The sequence below is a fragment of the Tupaia chinensis genome, unplaced genomic scaffold (genome assembly GCF_000334495.1).
Source record: "Tupaia chinensis unplaced genomic scaffold, TupChi_1.0 Scaffold000144_1, whole genome shotgun sequence".
In the NCBI taxonomy this organism is placed as follows: Eukaryota; Metazoa; Chordata; class Mammalia; order Scandentia; family Tupaiidae; genus Tupaia; species Tupaia belangeri.
This window is the reverse complement of record NW_006159614.1, coordinates 2,221,660-2,239,685: the sequence shown is the minus strand read 5'-3', so window position 1 is coordinate 2,239,685 and position 18,026 is coordinate 2,221,660. Positions and strand designations below refer to the sequence as shown.

The window sequence follows — 18,026 nt, the reverse complement described above, 5'->3', positions numbered from 1 at the left end:
ACTCAAAAATGACTTTTATTTGTACCATAACAGGTACTTACATGTTCTGTTATTTCTCTTTATCATCTAACTGGACTCTTCTCCACTTTCTCCTCCTGATCCTTCTTCCATTTTGTTAACCATGGGGAACTTGTGCTTCGGATCTCAGCCTCCCACACTTTGCTGTCTACCATCACCTCTGCTCTCACACAGCCAACTGCCATGTCTCTGTGGAAGAGTCTGATAACTACAAGTCTCGTAATTATTTCACTGTCACCAGTCCCCACTCTCTACTCCTGAGCACCGATTACTTGGCTTTAGCTTCTCTGGCCACACTAACTTTTGAAATCTGAATAGAACCTGTTCTCTCCATTGTCCTTCTTCTCCAGTTTCCGTATCTTCATTACACCTCATCACAGCTAACGGAACCAAGCTGCTCACTCATCTTCTTGCCTTCAATTACTAGTAGACAGTGCTCACAGAGGAAGTAGGAGCTGACAGAGAGGGGAACAGCTGACTGATATTCACCAGGAAAAAAATCACAGTCTTTATTTTACTTCACGTCACACGTGGGAAACATTGATGTGACCAGACCACCCAGGAAGGAACTGCTTTTCTTCCAAGATTCCTGTGCTCAGGGAGTCACTGTGCCTTGCAGCTCCTTCCCAGCCAAGCCTGGTCTCCTGCCTGGCCTTCAAGAGCTTCCAGCGTCTGCTCTGGTACTGATTTCCTCCATTCTCATTTTTACTGGCCTGAAATAAACTCTCCCCTCCAAACCAGAAAAGTTCGGTAGCATTAGTACAAAAACTAAGTATAATATAGGGCTCTCGGGGTGCTTTTGACAAAGTTGGTTTTGCCAATCTAAGCAGAGGTGATTTTGTCTTCTAAAACTGAAATTTGAGTCACTGTAGTAAAATGTAAGCATTTGGGCTTCAGGGCTAAAAATACCTGAACTCAAGGTCCAGTACTGATGCAAAACCACATTCTCTGCAGTGGATTTGAATCTCAGGTAATGCTCACCTATAAAATGACACTGACCACTCACTGAAAAGTGTCTTCTCTGCCATCATTTGCTAAATTTCCTGTATTTCCTCCTGAAAACACTGGAAGGAGAGTAAGAGAGTAATGCCCACCGCGGCAGAAATCTTACATTGCAGAAAGACATGGGAATAGGAACAGCACAAAAATCCTCTCTCCTTTTATTTCACCTCATGCTGTCAAATCAAAACCTTTAAAAAAATCTGGCTTTAAGACAGTGTCCTTAGAATACTTTTCATTATTGACTTGAGTGGCAGGGGGATAGTGCTCAACGAACTATTTAAAAGCAGAATTAGAAGCACTGTGATTACTGTTCAGGGCAATCATCTTTGCTTTCATTTATTAAAAAACCAAAACACACAGAAATGAACATGAAGATGCCCACATGCTCCCTGAGCTGATAGCACCTGTATAGGAAGTCCTGTGAGAGGATGAAGTGCAGTAAGGCTATGGGTGTTTAAAGAATTCCGGAAATATTTTCAGAGTGGTTTCACGAAAATTAGTGCCTAGCAGGTGGAGGTCATGGAAACCACAGCCTAGCAGGAGATAGACACTGGTTCTCTGAGATACATAGCATCCCGGAAAGATGGCTACATTTATCCTAGGGAGTCAACACCTGGCTTTGTGTTTTGTTGGTTGAAACAATAAATTAATAATTCATTGCACACTATTTATAACAGCTTCCCTACCCCATAGTCAATGTGGAATAAAGGAAGTCATGGTCAAGTAGCTCTTGGGTCCCAGGAATCCTTGAAGAGCAGTTCTATAACTCCTACATGAGAGTCCCTAGCTCTGCAGTGGACAATGGCAGGTTCCTAACTGTGGTAGAGTCTTGAAGCTAAGAAGAAAATGGAAAATGGAAGGCATGAGTTGTTCATTTGGGGGAGGAGGGGGCAGACAGGCCTCAATTTGTCTTCAGACCAAGGTCAGTGGCTGCTGTTGTAACAAGATCTCTGTAGAGCACGGGTAGTCTTTCCTTTCCTCTCTCCCATCCTCCACACCTGGCTTCATACACAGTAGGCTGTAGAACATCCCATCATGTTGTTAGACAGCATAGCTGCTGTAGTATAACAATCCTTGTCATCACCCTCCAGAACCTACACCGACAGATTTAAAATCTAGTTGGTCCTTCTGCACACAGGTGCTCACCGCATAGCTCTGGATCCAACCTGAAATTCCTACCTCTCTAAAAACATTACTCATGCAGGTTGGTGTCTGAGGGCAAACTTACTAGCATGTGGTGCCTCCCAGGTCTGTACCTTCCTGGGGAATTCCACCTTTCCGGGAAAATAAAGCAAACTAAAACAAGTTTTCCTGAACGAGAAGAGTTGAATCACTGGTTGTATGGTGTTGATTTCCAGGTTCCTGATTTGAACTTAGAGAAAGGGAGAGATAAATAAGAGTCTGCCACTTCCAGAGATCTTTCACGCATCGAGTGGACATCGGACATGACAGGAAGGTTTACTAGTTAAAGAAGAGGCCTTTACATGATGTCAGGAATAGTGTGATTTTTCCCGGCTTCACAATAGCTCTCTGGGATAACGAGAAAAAAGCCCTGTTAGTTCCTAACCACTAAGCCCTAATGAAAAGCTATCCTCTATTATCCACGCCAAGTTTGTCAGGGCACAGGATGTTCTGCATGAGGTTCGAGCAGGCTGAGCACAAACCCTCCCCAAGCGCTTCCATCTCATGCCCCGAGCAAACACAGCATGGCCATTAACCCAAGCACAATATGCGCTCACACCAGCCGAGGGATTGCAGTGATGACGAGCACAAGGAGATTGGTGGTAGGGGTGGTAAAGAGGAAGGAGGAATAGAGCGGAAAGCCATTCTGGGTAAGAAAAATGAAGTGGAAATGAAAACTCAGTGGCAAGCCTCCTGATGCAGAGAAAATTAAATTGTTTCTCAGCCTTCCAAGACTTTTCCAAATTATGCTCAATTACAAAAGGCAAATATTTATACATGTTCACAACCTCCACACTGTCCAACTCATCCCAGCAGGAGAGCTGGTTGTGTTCCTCGTGAGCCAAGGCCTTTTGGTGTTGGTGGCCCCAGCGCATTCTCCGAGGTCGGCGGGCACGCAGCCCCTGAGCTACTCCTGCCAGGGCTCTCTGGTATCCCTGGTGTTAGGATTATTGGTTCAGTGCTGCCGTGAGGTATGGCTCCTTCATCTGATTTTTTATCTCTACGCGTTAAACTTAATAGTTACTTTGGACAGAGTCACTCACATTAGATCCAGTGAAATGAGGCCCTTATAACCTATAAAGATTAATATGGAGGAATTTGCATGACTATCAGGACTGGTTTTAACAATACTCTGAAGTTCAATTTGGATGAGAACCTTCAAATACTGCTTACTGGAAAATGAAGACACCCCAGTCTTAAATGCCATAAACGATACATTTATTCACAGAAAACTCTGCATAAGAAAAGGAGCTGAGTGTACTTAAAAATAATTTGTTCAGTGCCACGAGTGATGTTTGGGCTGCTTTAAACACATGAAGAATGTTTGGATGGGCGATCCCTGAGGTGAGAAGACAGCTCAGAAGAAAAAAGGAAAGTGTGCCCTTGTCCAGTTGGAAAATTCTGGACTTTAAGAGTTGAAAGAATTGCGGGTTCAACTTTTTTCTAACTGCCCTGGTACATTCAAGGCTTTCTCTTTGTGGTTTGGCAGTTCATTCTGACAAGCTAGTATAGTATGTGTAGTTTTTAAGAAATGAATTCTGCAAGGATGGAAAGGTGGAAATTCTACAGGGCTCTGGAGGATAGGCTGATGAGAATGATAAAGCTTGACAGAGTCCCGGGCTCCCAGACCATGTGAGTTCACCAGAAGCCTTTCCGGAGCTCAGGGAATGTCCTGAGAAGCACGGGCGAACCTGGCTTCAGAAACCATGGTAGACTAGCGGGCGGCTTATGCTGGCAATGCCCATCACTGGGAATGTTTCTGGGCTTCACTGGCAGGCTGGGGGGGGGGTTAAAGTTTTTTTTTTTTTTTCAAACTAAGCTTGTACTCAAAATCTCTAGAAAAGATCCAGACACTCGAGTTGCACTGAATGTTAAAAAACAAAACAAAAGACACCTCTAATAGAGATGTGGGCAATATTGTCTAAATACCTTCATGCCCTTACAAAAGGGCTGTAAAGAGGCCTAACTCTTTCTTTGCTTTTCCATTCTTAATTTTTCCTTCTCATCTTCCCCCGTCGTCAGGCAGCAAGCTCTTCATTTACGAAGGACAAAAGCTTTTGCTCCCCCTTGGCCAGCCACAGCTCCCAATAGCTCAAAATCACCACCCTTAAATAGGCTCTGACTAACATTCTGTTTACTCATTGCTGAAATGATTAAAACAATGTTTCATAATGAACCAATTTTAATAAAAAAAAACTGTGCTATAATTTGTGAAATTGGCAGGTTCAACTTATAGTGAGCGACAATTCCAACAGGAAGAGAACTGTCGTGGCCCCCAACAGCTCCTTCTCCCCAGCTGGTGGGGCCTGTGAATGTGCCCTGGTGCATCCCATTCCCTGGGTGAAGCCTAAGCTGCTCGAACTCTGAGACAGTTTTGAGATGAAATCCACACTTTACAAGAGCAGGGAACTAAGGAGGACCCTCCCCCAAGTCTGAGACAGGCCCACTATTTGGGCTGAATCCCCTGGACCAGTACTCCTGGACCAGTACCCCCGGGCCAGTACCTGGCATGCAGTGAATGGTTTAATCCTCCAGAGAAATGGCGGGATGTCGAGGACGGAGATCTGAAGACTGAAGGTATTCCCTTTGAAGTGCAGCAACTTTGGTTCTTCCAGCAGCTGCCCCCCTTGATGCCGTTCGTCTGAAACCACCTCCTACAGCAAGCAAAAGGAAGAGGAGTAATGGTGGTGCATCTGGTCCAACGCTGGAAATTTCCATGTCTAAGGACGCGGCAGCTTGCTTCCACATGTTACCCAGAAACCAACCACAGGGCGATCGAGGCCCATTTCTGTCGTATCTCCCTACCCTCCGCAGTTCAGGACTGAGAACTGCGAGCTGATTATCAGTAGGATTTGGTGCCAAAGAGACCATTGTTCCTCATATTTGTATTGCTTAGGCTTTTAAACACATCACAAGACTTCTCCCACCCCCAAGCAAGTCCCGAAACTGTTGAGTTTCCACCATTGCATAAATGTCATCCTGATAGCGCCACAATCTAGGGTGCCTTTGTACCTGGGCTGTCACATCCTCATATTCCACAATATATATGGCTCGGTTATTCTTCACTAACACAGGCATTTCCGATATGTGTCCTTCTGGTTCAGAATAATGTTCCCGGAGTGTATGTGTCATGCTTATTTGCAGAAATGTTCATACCAAAAAGTCAAGAAAAAAATATGCTGTTGATCAAGTTAGCTTTAGCTCAGGAAAAGGGAAATTCAATTCCTGAGGTAAACTCTCCCGTGTCTTTCACTAAGAACTCTTTACAATGATATCTAATATAGGCAAAGCCACATGCGCACTGCTGTGGGAACTCTTTAATTGGCTCAAATTTGTGGTGGTTAGAATTGTGCTGGAGAGACGACAGGACAGATGAAATAACAGAGCCGAGTACGAATTGTGTAAACAGTGAGACACTACAGGGTTGTGACTGTCAGTGTTACTAGAGAAAAGAGGTCTCTCTCAGTTCAGCTGAAAATCACTATTAATTGGCTCATAATTTCCTTGCAGAGCTAAGAGAAATACGAAGGCTGAGATCCTTCTTATCCTATAATCTCAGATTCTAAACATGATTATAAGAAGTAAAGCAAATAGGTTAATAAATGAATAAACCTTTCATCTCAGTTTTCATGTAAAAGCAGCTTTGCAGGTACCTTATCCATCTCCCATCCACAAGTAGAATGACGGCAATAAAAATATTTCTGACTGAAAGGCCACCCAACTGCTCTCCTTCAAGTACACATACACTGTTAGTATGCTGCTGGTGTGTTTTGTTTTTGTTTTTGTTTTTGTTTTCAGGACTATGTGATCCTGCTCCAGTGTCATTTTCTCTAGCTCTGCAGCCTTCCTGGTGGGAGGGCTATTTCCTGGGACCCTGGGTCCACACTGAACTCACTGAGGTGATGGAATGTTTTCTACCCAACCCACACGGGGAGCACCAGCCACCTTGGCTATGAAAGCACTTGAACTATGGTGACATGAGTAGGGAACTGGGATTTTTGTTGTGATTAGTGTCAATGTAAACGTCCACATGTGGTTTGCCATTACTGTCCCGGACACTATCACACCAGGTTGTACATGACATTGAGCGTCTTAGAGTCAGGCATAATGACATGATAGCCAGTGTCTGATGGGGCTTCAAAGGAGGGAAGGAAAGGGGAAAGAGGGGGGGAAGGGGATTCATCCTAATGCCTACTGGGGATGACATTAGGCCTTTTACAACTACTGGTCACTAGCTCCTCCTTTTGAGATTTAGTAAGTGTCCACCAGAACTATGCTTGAGCTGGGCACTGGGTGTGCAGAAGTGAAGGCCTCTCTGCCACCAGGTGCTCCCAGTCCAGAGAGGAGTCAGCATGCAGTGACTACATACTATGTAGGTACCGCAGAAAGGCATGGCCAGCACCTTGAGAAACAAAGGATGCCCACCTAACCATACTGGGGGACAGGACAGGAAGGAGGGGTTAACATGGAAGAGTATCCAAGCTGAAGCTTGGGGTAAACATAGGAGTTTGCCACTTCCAAAGAAGGGAGAAGGCATTCTTGCCCCTAAGCAGGATACATAGACAGCATGGCAGCTAGACAGGGCTGGGAAGGTCAGCAGGGTAGATGACCTACTGCTGGAAATGATGAAAACATACAACAGAGGCCAATCCATGACTTCTTGCTTGCCTTTCTAAGGACTTTGTGTTTTATTATTTGAAGTAATATTACTCCTGCTTTAAGGCATATAATATTCCTTTGGGGGCCATATATGTTCAAAAGAAAACTAATCAAATAAACTGACGATTGAAGCACAGGACTCTAATCACTTCCCTATGTGGTCTTAGGTAAATCGCTTATTTTTCTTAGGCCCCCGTGTCTCACCTGGGTTTATTCATAGTAAAGCAAAATAATTAGCGTGTTAATACATTAACCTCTTTTTGCAATTCTGGTGCAAGATTAGAAACAAGAATAAATAAGAAATGTGCTTATTAATGCCATATTAAAGCCACAGTGTAATAACAGTGTTGACTCTTCTAGGCACATTTGAACTGAGCTCTGCAAAGGGTACCTCCTTTCAAAAAAAAAAAATTAGCTTGCCTTTTCATAAAGAGAAGTAAAAAGTCAGGAGAAGAAATAACTTGGTCAAGGTCATAAATTACTTAACGCAGTGCTGGACGGTTTAAATATTTAGAAATTACCCAGAATTGTCGTAGCAGAAGCAACATAATGAAGGTGTACACTACCTTATTTATAGATGAACATGTCGAGTCTCCCAAAGGGGGTTATTTGCCCAAAGCCACATGGTTAATATCTAGTGCTAAGACTAGAACTTGACAATGTGGTCATGGTCTAGTGTTTTATATCAGTTTTCTCTGCCTTTTCTTACGTTATGCTTAAACTTTTTTTTAAAGATTCACGTGAAGGTCAGACTGCTGTTAACTCTGTCTCATAAATAATTTCATTGGTGTATGATATATGCATAAGATTACATAACTTGGTCTATATTTGCCCTATATATTATCTAAACAGTCCTTGAAATAAAGAATATGAGGATTTTATAAAATTATATCTACTTAGATAATCACAGCAGTAAAAAGTGGACCTTTAACAAATTCTGCATTAGAGCCCTACATTTAAATACAAGCATGATTTGTGTTTTGCTTTTTTAGCCTACTATTTTAATGTGTACATGTTAAATCAACCATATACGATTAACAGTGTCTTGTAATCTTGCACAAAATATTAAACAATATGTTTATTCTGTAACAAGACAATTAATTATGATAATGAACAAAAGCCCAATAATGAACTAATCATTGTGTTTATACATTTGTGACGGCACAAATGGCTTCATACTTAAAGAAATATACTGCTGAGTATGAGGTTTAAAAACTCTCCAAAGAGAACAGATTACAGTTCACGTAAATCTCCCCGTTATGCCCTTGGCCAACCGTGTTACTGTTTGGGGCTGGGCCTGGACCTCTGCAGTGTTGGACACTGCTCGGGGTATTGTAAAACTCAGCCAGGTCTGGAAATCGGGGACACGACAGCTCTCGTAGTCTGTTCTGCATCTTTCACGTGGATGCATCACGCTCGAGGGACTCTTTTCCTGTCTGCCTCCTGAAAGACAAGGACCTCCTGCCAAATCCCTGGCCCTTTTATTAAGTGGATATCTGAGTTAATGAAACAGGAAAATAGGGCCAGGCTAGCTTCTCATATGTCTTATGTACCCGGAGGCTCCAGACAGAGGTTTTTCTAGGTGCCCAACTTCACCATGGCACATTGGTTGTAAGCCGTCCGACCGTAGGAGCTGAGGTCAGAACACGTGCTCTGTGCCTCTGAGTGCTGTGGGCTGACTCAGCGAGACAGGCAGCCCCACTGAGGGGTGCTTCCGGGACACCAACACAGGAGGACTGCGCTTACATACTTACACGACAAAACTGAACACACACACACGCACACACACATTCTGTTGCTGTGGTGTTTTCCTTTAAATGCTTTACCTGAACAATATTTCCCAAGGTTGCATTATTGATAAACACAAGCACTACATCTGTAAGAAATCCTTTGAAATGAGATTGTAAACCCACATTAATGCCAAGTAAGTAATGAGCACCAAGAGGTGTGAATAGGAGTGCGGGGAGTGCTCGGGGGAAATGAGCTTTTTCTTTTTTCTTTCCAAGATAAGCCAGAGCAAGAGCTTAATGCCTTGCTTTTCCTAAGTCAAGGTTTGTTTGAGCTGTATGCATGTGTCCATGTGTAATAAAATACAATAACAAAAAAACAGGTCTTAAAATGTTACTGCTTCTAAAATATATCACCATTCTCCCACCTCCAGTTGGAATATATCAAAGGGGATGATGTCAAGCACACAAACATAAAATGGCAGCTCTAATTATTACAGAAACACAGAGGTGGCAGAAAGGACAAGAAGTCATTTGGATTTCCTCTTCCTACCCTTCTCTCACCTTCAGACAGATGCCATTTTTATTTTTTAGAAACATAGCTGAGCTGATTGAATTTTCCTTGGAGACGGTTTTAGATGTATTTATCAGAACAGATCTGTAAAAATCTGAAACTAAATTAATTATGTCCTAGCTAGGTAGATGAGCTATTTGTTTTTGTCATTCAAAGAAGCTGGTACTATGATTCAGATAAGCTCTTGCTGGAGCAGATGAGAAGCAAGCAGAGTAGCCCCACAGGAGGCATGAGAAAAGGAGGGCATAACTGAAAGTGGGGTTTTTCTAGTTACACTAAAGAGATCATCTCTGGGGGAGTGGGACATTGTTACCTTGCCCTCACCAAGTCCTGAGAAAAGAGGTGGAGTGGGGTCCAGAAGCTTTCCTTCCTGCAGGTCTTCCAGTGATAGGGTGGCATTTAAATGCTTAGAAACGTGATTTTCTAATGGGATATACACAAAGTGGAAGATGCAACAGTGTCCTTTAAGAGGCTTCCTTCCGGCGAAGAGCACAGGTCTAGCGGGTACTCATTTCTTATGACCTCTTTCCTTGCAGTGACAGTGGAAGTAAAGTCTAGAATGGGAAATTTCTGCAGAAATCCTCCACAAAAAACTACATCCTAATTTTGATTAAGAAGTCAGGGTTTGGGCAAGCCAGCGGCATGATGATTAAGGCAGCTGGGTCTTACGTGGCCACCTGTGCTGTTTAAGACCCAGATCCGGTGGCTTGAGAACACAGACGGCACATGTGCCTGTGCACCCCAAATCCTGAAAGGAGATATGGAGGAGAAGGGGTTGCAGCGTGACTATTCCCAATGGGAGGGCTTTTTCACATTCTCTTTCTGTCCCTCCCTCAGCTGAGTACATACACCTGATAGCAAATTAAAAATAAAAAAAATCAAAGAAGTCAGAGTTCTAGAAGGGTTAAGGAAAATGAATTGTGGGACGAACAGTCAGCATAATGGCTATGTCACTGGACTCCCATGTAGTTGACCACAGTTCGAGTCCTGGACCTGGTGGCTTAAACTCACACCGAGTGCATGTACTTGAGTGCCCAAGATCCCGAGAAAAGAATGGAGGAGAAGGGATTGCGGCATGGCCATCCCCCTTGGGGGTGATTTCTTGCTTTCTGTCTCTCTTTCTCTTTCTGTATTTCTGGTGAGCGCATGTGCCCTATAACAAAATCTCTCCAAAAAAGGAAAATGAATTGCCATTGTATACCATATTTTCAGCTCACATCACATAGATTAGGGGAGCTAATATTGATTTGTGAAGACTTAGAATTTCAAAAAATAAACTGTTGCTAAGGCTCTCCTACAGTAGAAATGTTTTAATGGACTGGTAATTATATTAAATTCTCTCCTCTAATTACATATCACATATGAAGCTATATAAATATGACACAAATGATTTGGAATTATAAAGCGGTCCAAATGAATCTTTGTGGGAGGTTCAGAATACCTTCGCTAACAAGGCAGAAATCCAGAAAGCAAGATCTTTTTGTAAAACTAAAACAGAGACCGAGACTATGGCATAAACGGACTAGGAAGCTCTGTTCTGAAAAACTACATGCTCCATTTTATTCTCTCTGTGGGCCAGAAAAGTTATTCAGCCACGGTTGATGATCTCTCAGAACCCCAAGGGGGAAGTGCGGCCTTTGCTGCTCATGACAGCTGTCACAAACAGCCTGTCAATAACAAGAACAACCAACTCAACTTCAAAATCAGCCTTCCTGGACATAATAGGAGACAGAAAGAATCACTGGAGGTAAATAGATTATGGCTAGTGGGGTCAAGGGCCTTTCCATGGAAAAAAAATAAAATTAAAGCAAAATTAAAGGTTTTTTTACTCATTGAAGACATCATTCTAAATGGAGAAATAAGTATATGTGAATTCAATTGGAAGGAGAATAGAGTTTTTCCCGAACTTGCCTAGGAAGGTGATAGCCACAGGGAGGGGTGGTGGTCTGAAAGCCGTGTGAGGGGTCACGTTTTGAGCCTTTCACAGCAATTCATATGCATCTGTGAACAGTTGAGCTGTTGTAGGATCTGGTAAGTAAATTGACAGGAACGAAAAGAGATGACCTGAAAGTCACTGAAAATAAAATCTTTAGGCAGATGTCTATCTCATAGGCAGCCCATCAGCAGTGAGAAATTCACAGAAATTCCAAACTGACGTTAGAGGGCTGACTTCCAAGGCAGTTGTGTGAAGAGCCCCTTGTGGTCACGACAGGTCAGCAGTGGGGCACCCAGGACCACGAGGACGCTGATCTCACGGGGTCCATGGGGACTGCAGTTTACTCGGACTCTGACACCTGGCTGCGCTACTCAACCTCCAAATTCAGTTATGGCACAACTGTCTAGTGATGCAGTGACCCCAGGAAGAGCCCTTCTATTTACACTTTTATTATACTTTACTTTCTTGAAATACATTTTTCTAAATGTTCATTTCTTTCTTTCATGAAAGAATAATAGAGAGAGAGGCAGGCACCCCTCACAGGGTCCTCACAAGGCTATTCACTCCCAGTCTCTACCGATGCAGATCACAGACCTGCACAGATGTACCTGACATGCACCTGGGACTCGGGGTGGGAACCTGGGACCTTCCCACGTGGGTCCAGGATTGCAGAGTGTTGCATTACTGCTGCACCAACATCTGGCCCCCATATTTTATTTTTGCTTACTGGAAGTCTATTATGTATGTTCTCTTAAAAAATTCCTCTAATTGAGGGTGGAAAAGGAAGATGAAAAATATAAGATGGCAAGGGTAGAATGAGGTTCAGCTACTCAGGATGAAAGTCCTTATTCTATAAAAGAGCACACTATGAAGAAAGTCCCTTTGTGAGCAGCCACAGACTAAGCATGCCCTCCATGATGCCCTGTGCCTCGTCCATGATGGGGAGGGTCTGGTGCGGTGTTCAGGATTCAGGTTGCTGTATCTTGCCTACTGGTAAACATGAGTTTCCCAGCTCAGTGTCTTGAAATCTAGTTACTGAGGAAATGCTCTGCATAATGGACTTAATGACCCAGGACTGGAGTAGCAGGGATCTGGAATGAGGTGTGTCAGAAGAGCTATGCTATTTATATATGGGGAGCGCTTACACGACAGTTCTGCATTATCCTTGCTGCTATTATTAAACCTGTGCTCATCACGAATAGCTCATTTAAAATGAAACTTACATGTTTAAAAATAGCAAAAATAGGAAGGAACCTTGAACCGTTTCTGCCCTAGTAGCCCTGATAATTAATGGACTATGTGTCTAGGATGTAATATGGCTGCCTGGTGATAGGTATGATTTATAATTGTTTCCCCCTAACTACAACCTTCAGTTGACTCAAGCATTTTCTCACTGCCCTCTACACACCAAAGAGCTTTTTATTCCTGTGGGTCATTCTTTTTCCCTTTTCTGATATGGTACACTTTTGTCTTTTGCTCCTAAATCTTATTGAGTCAAGTTTGCAAGGGGTTCTCAACTGCTCCAACTCCTCTCCCACATTGGCTTCTGTTTGTTGATTTCCAAACATACTTCTAGTCAGTTTTATAATGTAGTAGATATGACTCTCTGTATATATTAATTTAGTCCTTTTCTATTCTTGAGTTCCAAGTACCACAACCCCTCTCGTATTGCCAGTAACATGGCTTTCGCCTCAAGAAAGGTATCCCAGTCAAACCAAGGATATGAGTTTATTTTCTAGATTCATTTTCCTTTCTTTCCTTCTTTTAGAGAGATTTTTGATATAGTGTGCATGCACTTGCTGGACAGACAGAGAGAGACAGAGACATAGATAGCAAGAACCCCCCCCCCCAAGAGGGATGGCAACACCGCAATTCTTTCTCCTCTATTCTCCTCTCAGGATCTTGGGTATGCATGTACACACACCCAGCATGAGTTGAAGCTTCTGGGTTTGGGACTCAAACCACAGTCGGCTATGTAGGAATCCAGCAACATAACCATTACGCCACCTGCTGATCTTGTTTTCTAGACTCTTAATAGTAAAGTTCTCTATTGGCATTGCTCTTTAGGAAACCCCATACTCCAATGACACTAAAAGAACTACAGAAAAGGGGCTGACCTGAAACGCACAAGGGGTGTTGTCCACACAGTAAACTCTCAAGTTGTAATCCAAGGAGTTGCAGGACATGCAGCCAAAAACTGCCACCTTGAGTTGTTTCACAGCGCAGTCTGTGATCGGCTCACCAGTGAGGGCATATGTTCCAAAGCTGTCCAGGAGCACGTGACACGCAAAGGGGTCCAAAAGGCAGTAACAGGATGTGGACTCATCCTCCACTGACATCACTTCCTGTTGGGGAGAGGTGTGTTGAAATCTCTCAGTTTGGAAATAAGATGTGGCTTAACAACTTCACTGCAAGAGCGTAAATAGAATCATGTGCCACATAACATTTCAGTGAGCAATGGGCTGCATGGATTGCAATTGTTTCCTACCACCAGAACAGAGCAGAAAGTTCCTGTCACCTAGTGTGGTCATAGCTGTCACTCATAGGACAACACGCGACTCCCGTGTCTGTGGTGATGCTGGAGTAGACAGCCCTACTGGGTGGCACACATGGTTACACGCAGCGCACATTTCTTGATAATGGCAATAAGCAGCTATGTCACTGGTTTATGCATGTTTCTTACTCTGTCGTTATTCTGGAGTATACTCCTTCTAACTATAGAAAGTTTCCTATGGAACACTGTCATGTTATGCCTCCCACATCTCATGTTTGCGTGTTTCTTGACTGCATCGTTTTCTCTTGCAGTTGATTCAGTTTTGTGTAGTTTTGTTCGTCATGGCCCCTCAGCAATGGCCTCCATCAAGCAATCCAGGTGTGTTCTAGGACACATCAGCTAGGTGTGGGTAAGGACAGGCTTTGATGTTCATGTGATGATGAGACTGCCTGATGACACATACCTCAGAACATCCCCTTTGTTAAGTGACACTCACTAGACACAAAGAATCTTTCTCAGGATATTTTTATTGTCTTAATTATTTTGATGCTAAATGTTCCTCTCCTATCAAAATAACTGCTTACATCGAGAACTCGGGAAATGGTTGTTCATTGTATTGAAATTGCACCTGATATGTTATAACAACAAAATCACTTTGAACATTTTATTTTTGGTTCAATGTCAAACTTTTAAAAACCTTTAAGTCAGTAAGCAAATGTGTCTTTTTGTTTTAACAAGGTTTATTTCTGAACACGTTTTAAAGTATCCTTAAGGTAATGTTTATTTTTTATCAGGTATTTTGTCCTCCATTCCACTCCAATCCTTCATTATTGACCCTTAAATGAATGATCTGGAATATATATATATATATATACAGAGAGTGAGAGAGAGAGAGAGAGAGAGAGAGAGTGAGTTGTGCTATAGGGCATGTATACTTGCCAGAGAGACAGAGACAGAAAAGAAGAAATTACCTCCCAGAGGTGATGGCCACACCTTAGTCTTTTCTCCTCCATGTTCCTCTCAGGATTTGGGGCATGCACACACATGGGCCTAGCATGAGTTTTAAGGCACCATGTCTGGGACTCGAACGGCAGTCCACTATGTGGGAGTTGAGCAATGTAGCCATTACACCATCTGCTGGTGCCTGTACTAGATGTTTTACCTTCCCTGATAGGAACTTAGGTTTGTGTGGCTGGTGTGGTGGCGCACAGATACGGCGCCATCTGTGTGGACAGCCTGTGAGGAAAAAGACTAAAGTGCTAAAAACTAAAGCAAAACAAAACCTAACGGGAAGGAGACCAAGACGCAACCCCTTATGAAGCCCCTGGAACTTCATGCCCCTGGAACCTTGCTTGTGGTTGTTCCAGGGCTGAATACGTAAAAGAATGCATTTTGGGACAAAACTACAGACTAGTCTCAAGATGTGGCTGGGCAGGGCAAACGTAATCCACTGCAGCAACAGGGAATTTTCTTCTCCTAAAAATAACATGGTTCTCTCTTTTCTTCTGCCTGCATCACCTCCTGTGAGGCAAGACCCCGGGGCTAGCTGGGAACAGGTCATTGTGTTCCAACAAGATAATTTTCCTGCTTTCATGTAAACTGACTTCAGATGGACATAAAAGAATCCCTATCAGACAGATAAATCAGAGCTTTCACTTAAAACCGTAATTCCACTGCAATCTTCCTCTGCCGAGACTGTCTCCCCCGGTGTGAGCCTGGTATGTACCCTAGTTCTCCTTCCTCGTCTCGCTCTTTGTTCTCTCCTTGTACTGTAACTCTTTTACATGTATTCATATATACAGAGAAACAGGCATCAGTAATAATTCTCCGTGCATTAATTAATTCACTAAACACACATTAAGCACCTAAGGTGTTCTCAATACTTAAACGTAGATATGCCCCAACCCCTGGGATGCAAAAACGGTTGACGTATTTTCTGAACGCAGACTCCATGTCCTGAGCCCCTTCTTGAACTCCAGAGAGGCCAGAGGACTGCCAGTTCAGAAGGCATGACCTTGGAGGAGTGAGCTGGGTCGAGGAGCAGGTGCATAGGTGCATGTGTCTGCTTGGGTAACTGCAGCTGTACTCCCAAACCAAACGAAAAGGCTCTAGGCTAATTCTTGTCTCTCTTTCTCAGTAACATGGCAAAATGAGGCAACACCATGAAGATATTGTACTTGCCACCAAGCCTTTGTGAAACAAGAAAACCCACCACCCACAATTCTACAGCTGTCTTGTAAGAGGTTAAGGCTGAATCTATCTCATCGGAGGAACCCAAATGCCATCTTCTAAAAAAGGAAGAGCAGGGTCTCACCTCCCACTTGCCCTGCTGGGTCCTCTTCTTTAAATGGATGTTCCAGTGCTCAGAGCTGACGTCCGCACAATGTGGGATGGTCAGCGCGAAAGGAGTGTTGACCACCATGTCGGGAGGCCCACAGGTGACCTCGGGGCTCAGGAGCACCTCGGAGCCATCTGACTGCAGGCTGCACAGGTGGAAAGAGGACCAGAGAAGTGTGTAAACAAGGAGGCTACTTCTTTTTCTTTTTTTTTTTTTTAGGTTTTGCCATAGGGTGCGTGAGACAGAGAGAGGGAAAATGAGAAATCACCTCCATGGTAGGGGGGAGGGGTGGCCATGCCACAACCTCTTCTCTGCCATTCTCCTCCTGAGATTCTAGGCACACACACACACACACACACACACACACACACACAGCATGGGTTTCAGGACACTGGGTCTGGGACTTGAACCATGGTCATCCACGTAGGAGTCCAGTGCCTTAACCTTCATACCACCTGCTGGTCTTGAGGAGGTGTTTCTGAATGAAGATTCAGTTACAGACTGGACTTTTCAATAGGATTTCATTCTGGACAGCACCTCATGGACTACAAGAATTGGTCTGGAGAACAGGCATTGGTCCTAAACTTGTCAGGAATACAGACTGAAGCTAAGAGTAGATTTCAAAGGTAGATTTTCAGGTGACAACAGCTGCCCTGTAACTACGGGACCACCTGGCAGAGCTCACAAGCAGTTACACACCAGCTGGACAACCCTCACCCTCATGGCCCATGTTATCAGTGAGGGAACTCTCCCGAAAGGATCGATCTCAGTTTTGTGTTGCTGTCGGACTTCCTTTACCCAACTACATGTCCTACGGTATTTCTACTATCGACAAACAATCAAGAAAGTGACTTCGGAACAGAATAGTACTTCAAAGGTGCACAGATTGAGTGTGACCATCGTGGTTTTGAAAACACGTATCTTCCGCTGGTGCACACACAGGCTACGCGGCGAGAGCACAGTCACAAAGGTACATGATGAATATGTGACATGGCGTTTTCCGCTCTCCCCTCAGACCACAATTTACTGTTGTGCCACTCCAACCTGCAGTTCAGGTTTTCCTGTTCTGTCAGGGATGTGCAATGGGAATGCAGGGTCATGAAACAGAGCAAAGAAAGTGAAATTTAAGTAAAGGAGAATAACACCAGCCTGGATGCCTCCCTCATTCATTTTCTTGGCTCCTCTGTCTCCACACAGTAAGGTGGAATAGTCTACAGGACAGTAATCAGTGAGAGGAACCCACCCGTCCACTTGCCACACCCCGCCACACACACATACATGCACACACGCACACATGCACACACGTCCTTGTACAACCTATTTGGTCCTGGTTTTCCCTGTTGCTGCTTGCTATATTTTCACTTGTTCAAAAAACATGACAATGAATAGAGCCCAGAAAGCAATTCAGGACTCTCAGGTGAACAGTGTAGCGGCAGAGCAAGGGCTGGCATTGGCTCTAGAACATTCACGCACACTACCTGGGAAGGACATTTAACCACGTCATCCCTGATCAGAAGAGCAACTCCGTGGGCAACGTGAAGATGGCCTTTAGTGAGAAGAGACATCCCCCTTCCAGGGTCTTGTGTAAGCCAACAGTATTTCTGCTAGTGCACCTAACAAGAATAAATTTCTGAAATGCTTTTGTTGAGGTCTATGCTCTCTCCCCTTAGTCTGGCCACATGTGAGCTCATTCTCTGTGGCAGTCGCTTCAGTAAAGCCGAGGCATACGACTGAGGCAGGGTATCTAAGACCTGCTGTACCCACACTGGACCTAGGCATTATGGCACGGCTCCCTCCCATCCCTAGAAAGCAGCACTGGAGATGTCTCCAGGATGCTCAGTCTCTCACAGAGATAACCCCAGCCCAGAGGCGACCACTCTTCCTACACAGGCAAACAGGGTGAGGGGGACACCTGTCCGTATTTCTGTTTAATCAGGTCAGCAGGGAGGGTTAGAAAGCACATATTAGCAATAGTGAATGCTCTATGAAAAACCGTGAACGATATATTTGAGGGTTGAAACGAACATGAAATTCAGATGTGCGCTATAAGTAGCGCAGAGCGGCAGGCCGATGAGGACGGCTGCCAGTGGCCATTC

At 44.0% G+C, this 18,026-nt stretch overlaps 1 protein-coding gene across 1 annotated transcript in view; it reads right to left on the bottom strand.

The window, feature by feature from the left end:
• UNC5D (unc-5 netrin receptor D) overlaps positions 1–18,026 on the bottom strand; it is a 274,310-nt gene that overhangs the window by 30,267 nt on the left and 226,017 nt on the right. The window contains exons 16-18 of the mRNA XM_027770563.1: positions 15,907–16,075; positions 13,216–13,443; positions 4,707–4,856 (exon numbers count right to left, since the gene is read on the bottom strand). Of these exons, the coding sequence (XP_027626364.1) occupies positions 4,707–4,856; positions 13,216–13,443; positions 15,907–16,075 (547 nt within the window). The remainder of the gene's footprint in view (positions 1–4,706; positions 4,857–13,215; positions 13,444–15,906; positions 16,076–18,026) is intronic.